The following is a 15,961-nucleotide window of genomic DNA, read 5'->3' on the forward strand; positions in this document are numbered from 1 at the left end:
ACCCTCATACTTCTGTGGGGCTGTCACCTCTCAGGGCGACTCCCAGGATGAAAACATACCATGCATTTTAAGGAACTTTTTAGTGATTACTTGTCCACTTTTAAAACTCATAGGAACAATGACTGCACTCCTTCATTTCAAAATGTTGTGATTATGATTTATTATAATAATCGATCATCAAAAAGTACATATTTCTGGAATACATTCTCTTTGCAAGACGCTGGGAACAAAAGAAGACCTTAAGGGGCAAACTAGGGAAGACACACACACACACACACACACACACACACACACACACACACACAGAGCCAGCAGTGCAGTGTGGGAAGTCTAATGCTGGAAGACTGCTTTATACAGGAAATGCCCCAGGAATTTGCGAGAGGAGGGCAGCGCTTTGAAGGGGGTGGTCAGGAATGTCTTCCTGGGGAGAATGAAGGCTAAACCCAGGATCAGAGTAGAGAAGAGGGCTCCGCATATTGACAGCGCAGATTCGGATCATGTGCACCAAGAGGGGAGCAGTCTCACAGCAAACCCAGTATCATTTCACTACTGTCACCACTGGACGTCCCTTTCCTGGATATTCTCCATCTCCTCTATCTACCTCCCGCCCGCCCCCCCCCCCCCCAGCCCCATTAATCTATTCTTCACTCTTCTCTGCCCAGCCAGGAGGCTGTCCTTGAATACCGCCACCCTGACTCCCTGCAGGTGGTTGATGAGAGGCACTGGCGGGAGGCTGCAGGGCAGAAGGAGGGAGAGGTGGGTGCTTCTTCCCTGAAGTGGCAGGTGCATGTGGCCTCCTCGGCCCTAGGCACTCTGCGGAATCCCCAGACAGCGCACACTTGGCCATCCCACAGCCTTCGCCTAGGCCCTAGACCTTCAGGAGTGGACTCTTTCCAGCCAGCACCATGACTGACACATTTCCCTTTCCACGTGCCCTCCCAATCAGCCCTTGCCTTTCACACTCTTCCCCTCTGACAAGCTTCCCCCGTTGGCTTGCAAACAAGTGCCCCTCCCCAGAGAGCTGGGCGACAGAGCAGAAAGTACACTTCACACCACTTGCCAGGGGTCCCCGACCCGACCTTTCACCTTTAAAAGCCCTGTGATGAGGAAGGGATATTTGATGCAACAACTAAGCTATGAGGGCTCCCCACAGTCACACAGCAAGCTACACTATCCAGCCTGCTGGAAAGGCAGAAACCGGGGGCCCAAGAGAATGAGAAGAGTGATTTAGCTGTAACTAAAAAGTAAGAGTTATTTAACTTTGACTAAAAATTAGGAATCAACATGAAAAAACACACAGCTATTAAAGCAGGTTGAAAACAGATCATGAAGATGGCAGCCCAGTGCCAGCCTGGGAGAGAGGTGGATGGAGGTTAGGCAATTAGGCCTCAGAGCCCTGGCTCACAGCAGCCTGCTCAGTAAGGAGGGGCACAGCGGAACTTCGGTGTTAGCCATGGGTGGCTCTCACACCCAGGTTCGTGACATCAGGAAGTCTGACCAGCAGCCTCTCTAAGTCTTACTCATTGTTGGTCCCGCCCTAAGCCTCTGGGACACAGCAGACCTGTCCCTTCCTAGGACAGCACACTACAGCCAGATTAAAACAGCCACTGCCCCAGACCTCTACTCACATCCACTCTCTCCCTTCCCCACCTCTGGACACCCAAGGTAAATACCTTCTTTCAAGGTCATTTTCTTTCCCATTGGGTCCAGGATCCTCCTTGCCTACTATCACCTCCAACCCCTAGGCGCACAGTCCCACTTTCCTGTCTGGATTCTGTAGCTCAGTAGTTCTCAATGGGTCAGAGGTGCCCCCAACAGGCTGTTAGCAGGTCTAGAAAAACTGTGGTTGTTACACCTGGGAGAGGGTGTTACTGGCATCCAATGGGCCGAGGCCTACAAAGCACAGCACCCCTGACCAAAGTGGCACTAGTGCCGAGGTTGAGAATCCCTGGTTTACAGGAGGGAAGGAAACGTGTATTGACTACATCGTATGAGCCAGGCACTGGCTAAATGTTTCAAGTCCTTTAAACTTCCCTTCGGAGACAGTGACCGAAAAACAGGACACAGAGTGGCCCCCCCAACCTACCCGCCCAATTTCCAGACACGGCTTAGCATTCTGGAGTGTCCAACGGTTACCGCCACCATTTTAAGCATATTATCTAAGACCGATGTCTTTCTGAACCTCAGTTTTCTCATCTGTAAAAGGTAGACTACAATACCCATCCCCAGCCCCTGGTCGAGAATGGGTTCCCAGTAAATATTAGTTTCCTTGTCTCCTTTCTCATGCCTAATTTCCAGTTCCTTCCAGGGAATGTATGTGTAGAGACACACATATCCGTTCTCACGCCCACCTGCTTCCATACATCTTTATGTTCCCACAAGAATCTGGATGAAGGAGAGAAAAAATGAACAAACCCTCCAAGTCAGAATGGCCTCTTCGTGCCTGAACTCCAAAAACAGTTTTTAAGGCTTGGTGCCTCTCATTTCTTCCTTAGGCTTTTGTGTAACATCTGTCTACCCTGCTGGGTTGGAAACTTGTTGAGATGTGGGGTCCTACCCAACACACCAGCAAATGCCATATAGATTAGATGTCCAACCCACTTTCTGGATGAATGGGTAAGGGACAAACAGTATGATTTCCATGACAGTTTTGTTTAACAGTCTGTTTATGCTGACTATTGTTTACCATTGGCACTCCCTGAAATTCCTCCTGCACACATCTATAGACCCAATTTCCAGGCATTTGCCTTTTAAAATTTGTGAGTGCCTCATGTTACTTTGCTAAACTAAAGATATCCACTTAAAGGGCCCAAAGAATAAGGAAGCGTCCTTTTCAAGTGGCCTCTCATGTGGCAGCCATGTTCCTTGCACAAACAAGACCCCCGTCCAGGGGAACAAGGACGGGCACTCAGACATGTAAGTGGGCACTTACTCACAGCAGCTGGCAGAGACTCGCCGTTAAGTAAATCCTAACAATTCAGCCTTTCAGCCACCAACCTAATAGGCTTTTCTTGGCACGGGCACTGTTGGCTTGGCCAAACACTCATTTTCACATCTTAAATCAGCATGTGTCAGAAATGAATGGAGGCTCACACCCGCTGTATGTCATGCGTTCTGCAGCAAGCTCATCTTGGTCAGGCACTCAGGGGCCCACACACGCGTTTCAGCTCCTTTCTCCATAAAGATCGGTTACGGAAATCAACGATTTGTTTTTCTGATCAAATTCCTAGGGTCTTTTTTGGCTGCCTAAAATGGTTTTTAATTTAAAAATCAGCTAGAAAAACAAAATAGACTTTTCAGAACTTAAAGTACAGCATATTAAACACATAAATTTGCATGCTGACAAAGCTCAGGTTCTCAGTAGCATCAGGAGACCATCCCGCCCACATGTGTGAGCAGCTCTCTCACTGAGCAGCCAACTCCCGGCTGTCTTGTCAGGCAGCTTTTACTTGCGCGGGCTTCCCTGAATGCAGCTCTTTCCATCTTAATAGAAACTCTTTAGCATAAGACTTCTGCCCTCTCCCCATGGTGACCAGGTGGGCTTTGAAAATGGCATCTCCTTAAACCCTGTCTCTAGCAGTCTTTGAATGCACAGCTCAATCCTAGCTCATTTGTTTCTCAGGAACTCTTAAGAATCATCTATCCAGCACATAAAATCAGTCCTGGTCCTGGGTTTATGCCAGAATGGGGTTAGGACTTCTTGAAGGGCAGATAGGATAAACAAGGCCAAATTTGGCAGAATGAGCCCAACCTGCAGGTTGAGCCCAAGATGGGGAGAGAGGGAGAAGAGAAAGAGGAAGGATGGAACTGCGGAGAAAAGAGCCCTCACCTCCACCCAGCCCCCCTGGGTGTCCAGGCCAGAGCCTGGGCAGAGAAATGAGGGACAGACGGAGAAGAGGCAGGATCCTGGTCACAGAGACTCAGACGCATGTTATAGCATTTCTCCTTCTTGCTCTCACTCATTCTCTCTGTCTTGTTAAACAACCACCACTCCTTGAGCACTTATTGTGTGCCCGGTGTCAGGTCAAGCACTCTACACACATCACACACACCCTCACAACAACCTTGAGGTTAGTATAATCATTATTCCCATTTTGCAGATGAGAAAAGTGAGTTTCACAAAGTCTGGTGACTTTCCCAAAGTAACAGTAAGTACATTGTGGAGTCAGGGATTTGGGCTCAAAGCTCTGAACCATACTCATTTCTGGATATGTATCTTCATTGGGCAAAAAAAAACCAAGGCCTACTGTGCGCTTCGATTACTCCCACCCAACACAAGAGACACAAAAAGCCATGTTCTCTACTTGCACAAAACTTGCAATCCATAGAGAGAGCAAGAATCACATGCATAACTGACTGTAAAACACGACAAAGTGGCCAGCTATTTCATCCAAACTGCTAAGGGTTGCGGGAACTAAGGAATAGAGCCTCCCCGATGAACATGCTGGGGAGAAGGCTGCAGGCTGAAATTGGCCAGGTCACTTCGCGTTTGCTTATTTCTCCAGGTTATAACTTCTCTCTAACATAGATAATTTTTTAAATGATCTGCATTAAAGAGAATATTGCTTCCGAAGCTGAGGCCTGCAAATGTTGGTCCACATTAATTAGTCATATACATAAAACCGCATATACCCAGTCAGTGTCCAAATCACATCTCGCAAAGCCGAGGGACTTCCACACCGCCACCAGGCTCACCTCGCCTGGCCGTGGCTCTGTTGGCCAGCATTCCTCTCTTTCTGTGCCAAAGGAGGGGTGGGGAGGGAGGAAAACACAGACTGATAACACTTTGTCCCGGAAAAGATTCTACTTGTTCTAATCCATTTCCTCTCCCAAACAATTAGGTCATCTGCCTACAGTTCTACGTGATGTGGGGGTGGGAGGGGGTTGCATATATGATGGTGCTTGGACCAAACCCTTATCAGCTCTAAATGGAAAGTCTGCAATATCTCCCATCTATCCTGAAGCTCGTTTGAATTACGGTGCAAAGAAATGTCACCAGCAAATGGTATGACAGGCGAGGATTCCACTTCATTCCCATTGCACAATGTGGAAAAAGTGACGTCAGGGAGAACAGAGAGCAGCAATGCCTACGTGGGCCAGGCCTGGTCCCCGAGCACGTGGGCGCCAATGCACTACTGGTCAGTGGAGTGGGTAACCAGGCAGGAGAGGGGCTACTCCAGGCTGTGGTGGGGAAGGAAGCAACCCCGTGATTATCTGAAGCCAGAGGAGCTGCTGAAGATAAACTCGGTGACAGTTTCGGCTCCACTAACAGCAGTTTACATGCTGATCCTGGACACCCTGAGTGGCAAAGACAACATTTAGAAAGACAACTCCCTATATTCACATGCCAGGTGTGCAGAGGAATCTCCTGGCAGGTTCTGCTTTCAATTATATGGATAGCAAATGACCTCCTAGAGCAGGGGTGGGCAACCTTTTTGTGAGTGCGTGCCAAAACCAGCAAAATCTCTGACTCAAAATTCTTCCGCGTGCCAACCCTAATTTTTTGAGAACATGTTACACCTGCTTGATATCTCTTAAGGTGTACGTATGTGAAGAACCTTGAAGAAATAATAAAATTCATTTGAGCGACAAAAACACAGTATATGATGATGAAAAATACATTTATTTTTTAATGTATACATGTACACTGATAGTCCGACAGAAAACTTTATGACTCTGTTTGATATTATCAGTGGGACTTTTGCTGCTGCATCACTGATGACAGAGATTTTACATCAGGTTTATATTTCGTGACCTTCAGAGATATGCACGAGCTACTACTTTCATCCGTCAGGCTACTCCTATTACGAGACTTAACAAAATTCATCACTGAGAGCAAAGATTCACAAGCGTATGTGGATGAAACCAAAACACTGGTTGGATCTAGGAAGGCAGGGAGAGTTAAGGCAGAGGCATAGAAATTGCTCTTCCCCTCTCTTGTCAATCCATGTCTACGGTCTTTAAGATAACTTGTTATGTAAAATTATTTATTTATCTAAGATGCACCTACACTGAATTTATCTGAAAAATAAAAAAGTCGATATTAAGAAAAAAAAACTGTAAATGGAAGATTATAAGAGAGGGTTTCGCGTGCCAGCAAAAGTTACTGGCGTGCCATGTTCGGCATGTGTGCCAGGGGCTGCCCACCCCTGTCCTAGAGCTATCTGACAGACATTTCCCCTGAGTATGATGTGCAATTCAGTGTCTCAAACGTCAGCAGTTAGCTATTAGGTCTATTCTCTACAGTAGCCATACACCTCCAGTGCCATCACTTTGTTTTTGTAAAGGGAAGCAGCTTGTAGCTCCCAGCCTATTAAATATTACGCTCAAAAGGTTGCAGCCTTCCATCACTATCTCAGAGATACACATTTCCGCTGCCTACTCGTAAACCACAGATGAAAAAAGAAAAAAATACTGAGCTCTACACAGATTTAGAACTTTTCAGGGGAGAATGGAAACATCAGAACTGAACCAGCATCAACGACTGACCTCTTCGCTCCCAAGCCCCTCCCTCTTTGTCCCCTGGATCCCTCTGTCACTTTTACCTGCGTCACCCGAGTCATAGCTACCCTCCTGCATATACAGCCTGGTCATAGACAGACGTATGAGTTGCTAGACAGACACACACATAAGAAACTCAGAGGAAAATCTAAGCTTTTTTTATGATAGGACCAAAAAAAGGGGGGGAGGGGATTGAATATTCCCCTACATTGCTTTTTCAGCTAGAAAATTCTTCCGTGGGGGACCAGGAACAAGAGCTGGAAGATTAAAGTAAAGGTTTAAAAATCCTGATACTCTTTTTAAGTTAAAAAGGAAAAGTTTGCATCGTTTCAAAGGTACCATTTTCTAACAATGAACTGCAGAAAGAACTATTCAGCAATGGGGGGAAATGGAAATCAGCTCATTCCTTGAAGGGAAAAACTTACATCAATTGTACTTGAAGTATTTAAAGCCAGCCCCATTCATCACATTATATCTAAATAAGAATAATCAGACAGTTTGGAAGGAAAAATAAAAATGTGTCCCAAGAGCCCATACTCAGAGCCAAATTTCTCAGCCAAAAACCACCAGGCCTATGACTATAAGCATCACCAATATAAAATTTTCAAACACCAGAGATCAGCAGTTTACAGTACTCATTTGTTCAAACATTGTTTTACATCCAAAGTTGAATGTATTTATAAAGGGAAAAAATATCTCCCTCTCCCCTCCTCTTCCTGATGTTACTGAATATACATTAGGTTATTGAATAAAATTTTTCAAGCTCGCAACAGAAATGTGGACAAATAGAACATACGGGGCAAACCCCACAGTCATTTCTCAGAGGTAAGCAACATTATACTTCAATGACCACAGTGTGATCTGTAAGCCACACTAGCTCTCAGCGTCACCTAAAGAGACAGAAGTGACAAACAGGATCACACTTGTCAGCTATCACCAGAGATTAGTTACCAGCACATGACTGTTTTGTTTTGTTTGGGACCAGGGTTGAAAATCAGACACAAACTATTTTAGGTTTTAGACTTTGTTGTTGTAAAAACCCTCCCAGCACATTAAACCTAGAATTGGGGTACAACCACACCTTTTGTTTTACCTGAGAAAAATTTACTTGTTAGACAAAGCTATTTTAAACCCATTTTTGTTAGATATAGAAAAAAACAAATGTCAACTCTGCCCCCACAACCTCCTAACTGAACATTTAAAGGAATTCATTTAGAATGTTGACAAACTGATACACTGGATTTATTATAAATAATTATACGTCTATATCATCTCCTTCAAGGCTGAGAGACGATGCATTCTGTTTTCATAATTTACCACAACAAATCAGAGCAAAACAATTAAGCATTACCTTTCACATAGTTTCAAACAATCACACACCCGCCCTAAACCAGACAGACTAGTGCCACTTAATGAAATGAGAAACTGTCATTTAGGGGGTGGCCAGATGGGCGGGGCCAGGACTCTTACGCATTACATTACTTAAAGGTTAAATAATAATAAGAATGTTCTGTGAAGTTTCTAAAAAGCTAACCCATTAACTCTGGGGCTTGGGTAAAACCATGCCACACACTAACACCATTCATTACTTGGGCACAAGCCATTTGGAAAAAGAAAGAAGGTCCCGTGTGTAGTAAAGTAAGTGCCCACGTGAGTTCTGAGGTCAAAGGGTCAGGTTCTGGCTGGGGTAGAAATGAAATGGTGCCAATTATTTCTAACCATCCTCTCCAATATGGATGTTAAAATGGATTGTCCTGAGGTGGCTGCCCAAACCACCTCTTTTAAAAGAGCAATTTTATCTGCCCCTTCCCACCCCCCCCCCCCCCCAAAAAAAAAGATTGCCAAAAGTAAGTAGTGCAGAGAACAAAATGCAACTGGGCCTGCCTGGGGTTCTGGGTCCATCTCTTGCTATTTACTAACCAGCTGCCTTGAGAAAGACACTTGCCCTAAGCACTGACTGGACGAAATGAGAAGGGAGCTGATCACTCCAGCTTCTTCCAGGTCTGGATGACTAAGGGTGTCTGTGGGGCTCTCACCAACAGAAACGAGGCGCCTCCCTTCCTACCAATAGGAGGCTTTCTGTATCTCCTAATTAGAAATAAGTTTCTACTATGAAGGAGAGACTTCCTGGTGTGTCGTCAGTGAGATCAACATGCCTGGGTAGGTTAGGCACACAGACAGCAGTTGGCTAGAATTGAGGGTGAACGTTCATGATACATTTCCCAGCAGGAAAGCCGGGTAGACAAAGTAACCTTAATCTTGTCACTCAAGTGGCTCAGGCCACACCATCTCCAAAGGAATCCAGCAGCACAGGTTCGTGCCTCGCCCCCCAGACGACTTCCTTCCCCTCATCCCATCTGGAAGGAAATGGCTTCTGCCTTCGAGGACTTACAACTTGGCTGGAAACAAGAGGGCATGTCTGACAATGTCACCTCTCGATATGACCCCTGTATGTAATTACTGAAATCCATCTGAGCATCCATCGCGTAAGCTTTTGTGTTTTTCCCAGCTTGAGAGGGTGTGACAATGCTATGCGGCCTTTCGGTTCCTAAGTGGCTGGAGAAGACAAAAGCTGAGGATAAATGGACATAGAGGGACCAAGAAGTCAGCCTCAAAGTAAATAACAACAACAAAAAAGAAGGCAGCCTCAGTGCTCCTTGGTTTCTCCATCAGTAAGAACCTTGAGCCCCGCTAGCTTCCTGGCCTCATGGAACCTAAACGATGATGCTCGGGTGGCCCAGAGATACATTCCCAGTGCTAGCAAGTAAGTAAGCATTCAGCCAAACCGTCACCCACTACCATCATCATGCCCTCCCTTCACATCCTCGAAGACCCTTATCAGACCTTCCTAAAATGCAGAGAATTTAATAATCACCAACGGTTACCTCTAATACATACACTTGAACTTTATCTCTCTAAAACTTTGCAGCCCTTCTGATCAGAGGAAACATCTGAGGGCCCGCGGGAGCAGAAAGGAAAGAGAAAAACCACACTCGGCACAGTCCTCCAGGACGCTCTCACTGGTCAGCCTCGTGAGCCCGCGTTTCCCACACGGACGTTTTTCTCCTCCTTCCATCCACACACGAATGCCAGAATTCCCAGGACTCCTCCCGCAGCCCGCAGTAAGCCAACTGAAAGATGTGCTCGGACTGTCAGGGGTTCTTACCATTCCTTGCCCATGGATTTTATTTTGCCAATTACAATGCCCATGGATTTTACGCCAAAACGAGGATGCTTTAAATGAGAATTATTACTTTCTAGCAACCCTCCCAAACCAACATAAAATATTTAATGCTCCACCTTGCTTTGCTTAAACTGATCTTGTGGCTGGAAATTTTGGCTGCTGTGCACATTAGTGTTCAGTCACAGAGAACGCAAAAGCAAAAGAAACTTTTATTCTTATGAGCTGCAGCCTTTCATGTCTTAAGTTCATCTCCACCAGAGATATCATTTATTGAGGACCATATATGTGTGTGCATCCACACACACACATCTGTGTATATGTGTGCATGCTTTACATATGTTAATCCATTCATTTAATCAGCATTTATTGAGCACCTGGTGTCACACATCTAATTAGGTATTAGAGATAAAATGACATGTAAGTCCAAGGTCACAACTCTGTGATAACCTGTGGGAAAAGCAGATGATCAACTAAGTAATGGCTATGCAATGTGGTAAACGCTGTGACAGGAGAAGCAGGTTATTAAAAATAATATCGTAGGCAGTGACTATGTGTCAGATGTTTGTAGCCACGGTCTCTAATTCTCACAACATCCCGCATATGAGTATGCCGTGGCTGAACCACACTGCACATTGCCTCTCTATCAGCATCAGCATCTGCATCACCATTTACATCTTAAATTCCCATTCTGGTCTCAATATTGCACCTGCCAACCTGCTTTACTCGTTCAGGCATCAATCAAACTTTGCCCGGTATTATGCACGCCCTGGGGAGAAAAGACCACCTGGAAGAACTGTCAAGCTGGCTACAAGGATGATAATAACACAGAGCAAGGAGGGGCATGGCACAGGGAAGTCTAGGGTCACGATGGACCAATGGGGTATTTCAGACAGCGAGTCACTGGGCTCCTAAAAAGGAGAAAGCATCATAGGGTCATTTATTCAGGGCATGGGACCTAGGTCTTCATATCATGTAAGGTCAGACAGCAGAAGAGAGAAGAAGGCCAGGCCCTCAGGGTAGCAATGTTCGGAGAGGTGCCCAGAAAGCTCACAGGTTAGGCTGTACCACAGCCAAGGGTGTAACCAGAGCCCAATGGTGGGACAAGCCAGCCTGCAGCTGCCCCAAGTGCCCATCGATAAGAGAATCGAAGGCACCTGGGCATTAAAACCACCCAAGCATAACAGCAGATGGAGAAATCTGCATTTATAAGAATTCCTCCCAGAGACCACTACCTCCTGGGACCCAGGGTGAGACCCCAAAGGGGCCCCGGGGAGTCAATACAGAAGGTCACCAAACAGACTTCTAAAGGTGATGTCCTTTCACTGCAGGGACTTGTTTCCACTCGGAAGGTGTGCAAGTTCGAGGCCAGAGAGAGGTGCATTATTTAGAATCAGAGTGGAGAGGCCCAGGGCTGGCAGCAATGGGTCTCCCCATGACCCTTTCCCAGAGGGCCTCCCTTCCCCAAATGAGTAAGCAGATATTTAAAAGAATAGTGAGTTGCAGGCCGAGTTATCAGCCTGCCTGGAACATCCCCGTGTCTCGGCCAGTCCTGCGATGATATCTATATATGTTTAACTCTTTACTGCGGATAAGAAGCTTTTACATGTGTTAGATGACTTGGTTTTCACAACAGCCATGAGATAATCACTAGGCCTCTTGTTTTTTAGATGAAGATCCTCAGGGTCAGAGAGGGTAAGTGACCTGTTCAAGGTTATAAAGCTAGCAAGCGGCAGAGCTGATTTTGGATCAGGGTATCTGTCCAATGATCTATTAGCTGTATCGCTACTGCAATAAGCATACTTTATCAAGTTCTTTAGTGTTCAAAGCCAACTTTGGTATAGCAGCCTGGGGCAGTACAAACAGACACACACTAACACACATAGACAGACTGACAGACACAGACACACAGACACACCCACCTACTCATCCTCCAACATACATACTCTCTTGTTTTCCTAAAAGTAAAATGACAACAGTAATATTCTACTTGTTTAAAAATCTATTTTCCCCCCTCTAGCCGTGGACCTTGTCTCAGTACATTTATAAGGTGAGTAGCTAATACTAGTATTTAGATGACCGATACTATAGTATGTAAAGTCTTAAATCCTGGCTGTCGGTCTGCGTATAACTCATTCCTTAGAACAGTGATGGCGAACCTTTTGAGCTCGGCGTGTCAGCATTTTGAAAAACCCTAACTTAACTCTGGTGCCGTGTCACATATAGAAATTTTTTGATATTTGCAACCATAGTAAAACAAAGACTTATATTTCTGATATTTATTTTATATATTTAAATGCCATTTAACAAAGAAAAATCAACCAAAAAAATGAGTTCACGTGCCAACTCTGACACGCGTGTCATAGGTTCGCCATCACTAGCTTAGAACAACCTTGCTTTTGTGTGAAATACCTGCCCATTTCCATTTTCTGCCACTAAAACTCCTGTCTCCACTCCCAATCTTCTCTCAGAAACACATGAAGCAGCATCTTTCCTACTGGTCTGTCTTACGTCAGGACTTGTTTTCAGGAAGTGGTTGTTTCCACTTAAAAATCATAGGACATAAAAATCAGAGGACTTAAAAAAAAAACAAAAAACCAACCCAAACATTTAACCCATTTTTTAAGCAGAACCAAAAGCTATAGCAGCTAGAAGGGGCACATATTCTTTCTTTTTAAAAATCCCCAACTCTCAGTTTTTCAGAGCACTTCTTTCAAAGACAGAGGTCACAGAAATGAAATTATTCAAGAAACAACTTGTCAATTATTCTTGCACAGCGGGGAGACAGTTATACACAGAAATGTAGACAGAGCCAAAATCAAAGCGAAGTGCTAGTGACAAACCCGCAAACCACCCTCTAGCCCAGAGGCTGAGGGCTGGCCATCACACCCACAAAATAAAGATTACAGACTCCCCGAACCAGCCACATGGAGGCCTCATTTTTTTTTTCATAACACATAACTCTAAGCAAAAGATCTTAATGAAAATAAGGTCAATACACTCAATCCATAAAGCAATCATCTCACCTAATTTTAATCATCTCTCTCTACGAGAATTTAGATAATCAGGCCACACTACACAAACAGAATTCAAATACATTTTTTTTCACCTTTCCCCCTACCTCCAAAGGAAAACTCCATATGCCACTCATCTTGCTGGAAACCACAGGGATAAAGTGATTTAATTCTAGTTAAACCAAGTATTTCAACCACATACTCATAAATCTTAATCATAGCCACGAAACATGACTTTTGAGAGCTTTCCTTCTGACTTACTCAGTCAGTAAATCTCCAATATATAGTAAGCAACTCCAAAGCCAGTGATGTTCTCAGCCAATCCTAAACATATACAGAAATATGCGGTTACAGTAACTTTTAAAAAATTGCCTGCGTTCTGCAGTATTATTTAAACCCATAAAACATTTTTCAGTTAAGCTCAACTTTCACAATTCTCATTAGGTAATCTAGGTGTGGCTGTTTGTAAATTTCCTTTTCACCAAAAGGAAGCTGGTATCAGGACATCAGGTGTATATGGAAAAATACATATTTTGATACAAGTGTAAGTCAATGCATATGTTTTTGTTTTAAAGATCCTTTTGCCTACTTTACGCACAATACAAATACGCTGCAGTCAAGTTTCATGTGTTGAATTTTAAGTTAGGTGTTAAAACTCGGTTTTCTGCTCCAGAAAGATGGGAGCTCAACACACCCTGTCAAATAGCCAGTCAATGGAAAACCAAACCAGCCCTTAGATGCCCCCAAAGAAATCATTCTTTGTTCGCTTGGAAACTGAAGGACTTGACACACAGAATCACAGCTCCCACAGCAGTGGAATGGGCTGTGAATCCAGATGGCCATATTACACTCTCACTCATTGATTTGTTAAAAAAATTTAACGTTAGGAATGAAACCAAAGCTACCACTAACACCAACAGGGTAATTAAATTCCTGGCTTGAGTCCCTTTCAAGATCCAAACCCAACATCAACATCTGGCAAGTCTCCATACAGGGCACCATACTTGTGCATGTTATTCCAAAAATTCAGAAGGAAGGCAAGAATGAACATTTAAAAAGTCTATTAGTTACTTTTATTCTCTGTTTTAATCACACAAGAGCCGACTCCTGTTGCAATGATATCCTAGCATTTGCCTCCTTGTGTCTTGAGGGCAAAAGCTGATTAGAGTCACTGCAGACAATTCTGTCTGCTCTTGTCCAGGGGTCTTGATCAATACACTTTGCATCATAACCTAACACTGAAACTGCCTCTCCACCCCAGTCCCTTTGACTACGTGGTTTATTTCTGGTCCCTGGCCCTCAGCGGGTAACTCTTTTCTCTATAATTTGCGCATCTCCTGGAAGGGTGAGGGAGACGCCTGATTCAAACTGCATGTGTTCACAGCCCCACTGCCCACAACATTATGCAGCCCCACAACTCAGTAGGGTAGCCTCTGGCACCCCCAGTACCTGCCAAGTTCCTCGCCGGTGTCGTAGTAATCATCCACGTTTTCCTGCCTGAACACGGTCATGATAAACTGTCACGCCTCACCAAAGCCCAGCGCACTTCAGCTCCGCTCCCCAAACCATCACCACCGCTCCTTCGCCTCCATGGGCCCCTCAGGCATCAGTCTCCGGTCCTTTAAAAAAAAAAAAAAAAAGGCAATAATACTAATAAAATGACAACCCAAAAAAACCTCCCCAGGGCTAAGACCCGCTGCTAACGACCACTTTTCCGGAGGTGCCCCTCCCACCAGGTGGAGAGGAGCACCCTTTGTTAAAACCGGGCCAGGGACGTCCCCCAGCCCCGCATCGTCGGCGCGCTTGGGGCCGGGCACAACCGCACCCCAAGACCCGCGTCCCCAAAAGCAGGGTGCTCTGTACTGATAAGAACCAGCTCCGGAAGTGACTGGCCTCCCCGCCTCCCCTTTTTCTGCACACACGCCCACCCAGCTCCCCACCTCCAGGGATGCCGCGGAAGAATGAAGCGCTAGCCCGGGAAGAACGCGCCCGGCTGGAAACATCACTCTCCAACCGGCATCCGCGGCGGAGCCCCCGCGCCACCTCTCGGCTCCCGCACCACGGTCGCCACCCCTTCTCCTCCCTGGAGCCAGGCAGTCCCTAGAGGCTCATTCCTGGTGATTCCCGCTCCGTTACCGAGCCGACCCGGCGTGCGACCGCCCGGGGGAACAGTGGAGGGAAGGGAGCGGCCGAGGGAGGCGCGGCCGCCCGCTGCCGGTCTGAGCGCCCCGACACAAAGCACGCGGCCCGGCCCGCGCCACCTGTTCCCACCCGGCCCGCAGGGCTGGGGGCGCCTCCTTCTCTCCGCAGCCAAGTTTCCCCGCCTTGGCCTTCCCGGTGGCCCGGGGCGCTGCCCCGGCAAACCCCGCCGCGCTGCGGCCGCGAAAGCAAAAGCAGGCGGCGGGGCCCGGGAGCAGCCGGGGAGCCATTCACGGCCACTCACCCGGCGCCCGGGAGCTGCCGCCCGGGTCCCTCCGAGCGCGGTGGGAGGCCGATCGCTGGCGCCAGCGCCGGAGACGATCGGGGCGGTGGCGAGAGCGCAGGGAGGGAGCGAGTGGGGAACGCGGATCCCGTGCGTCCGCCCCAGCGTCTGCTCAGTCGGGCTTTCCCGCTCCGGCTCGGGAGCAGCCCCTCGGCTCCTCGCCGGCTTCCGGGCGATGGGCGGCCGGCAAGCGACCAATGGGGACCCCGCGGGCGGGCTAGCGGCTCGGCCCACCCACCTCCACGCTGCCTAGCCAGGCCGGCGCTGCGGATTGTGAGCAGCGCGCTGCTCCCCTCGGCTCACCGCTCCGGACTCACTGGCGCGCTCTACCGCGCACACCCCGCACACACCCACCCACTCCACACCCACGCTGAGCGGAGAGCGGGCGCAGCCGCGCGCAACGTGGGCGCCCCACCTGGGACACGCCGCTCTGCTGCCCCCTTCGGCTGGGCTCCAGAGAAATGCGATTCCTGCGTCCCGCAAAAGCGATCGCCGGCGGTGTGCCAGGAATGGTGCTCGCCACGGGAAAAATCACCGCGACCAAAATAGATTTAAAAAAATGTCCTGTCCTCGTGAAACTTACATTCTGGTGGAGAAGATGCAAGCAAATAAGATTATTTTCGAAGAGATCAGTGCTATTGAGACCATAAAACAGGATAATGGGACAGAATGACAAGGAGGAAGTGGGCCGCATTAGATGGAGTTCCTCTCCAATGTAGGTGTTTTGAGCTCATAACTGTAAAAGGCATGCAACCACAGCAAAATGGGTTGAGGTCTCAGAGG

The 15,961-nt window shown here is 47.0% G+C and overlaps 1 protein-coding gene across 4 annotated transcripts in view; it reads right to left on the minus strand.

Annotated features, from left to right (window-relative positions):
• LOC118667408 (death-associated protein kinase 1) overlaps positions 1-15,543 on the minus strand; it is a 158,133-nt gene extending 142,590 nt beyond the window's left edge. Inside the window, exons 1-2 of one of the 4 annotated variants that reach the window (XM_036330628.1) lie at positions 15,140-15,501; positions 14,146-14,315 (exon numbers count right to left, since the gene is read on the minus strand). In XM_036330628.1, coding sequence (XP_036186521.1) covers positions 14,146-14,207 — 62 coding nt within the window. In that variant the 5' untranslated portion in view covers positions 14,208-14,315; positions 15,140-15,501. Of the gene's footprint in view, positions 1-14,145; positions 14,316-14,636; positions 14,783-15,139 lie in introns of those variants that run through there. The other 3 variants (XM_036330626.1, XM_036330625.1, XM_036330627.1) reach the window with 3 other exon arrangements.
• Between the last annotated feature and the right edge of the window lie 418 nt (positions 15,544-15,961).

Source organism: Myotis myotis, unplaced genomic scaffold, assembly GCF_014108235.1.
Source record: "Myotis myotis isolate mMyoMyo1 unplaced genomic scaffold, mMyoMyo1.p scaffold_m19_p_12, whole genome shotgun sequence".
NCBI lineage: Eukaryota > Metazoa > Chordata > Mammalia > Chiroptera > Vespertilionidae > Myotis > Myotis myotis.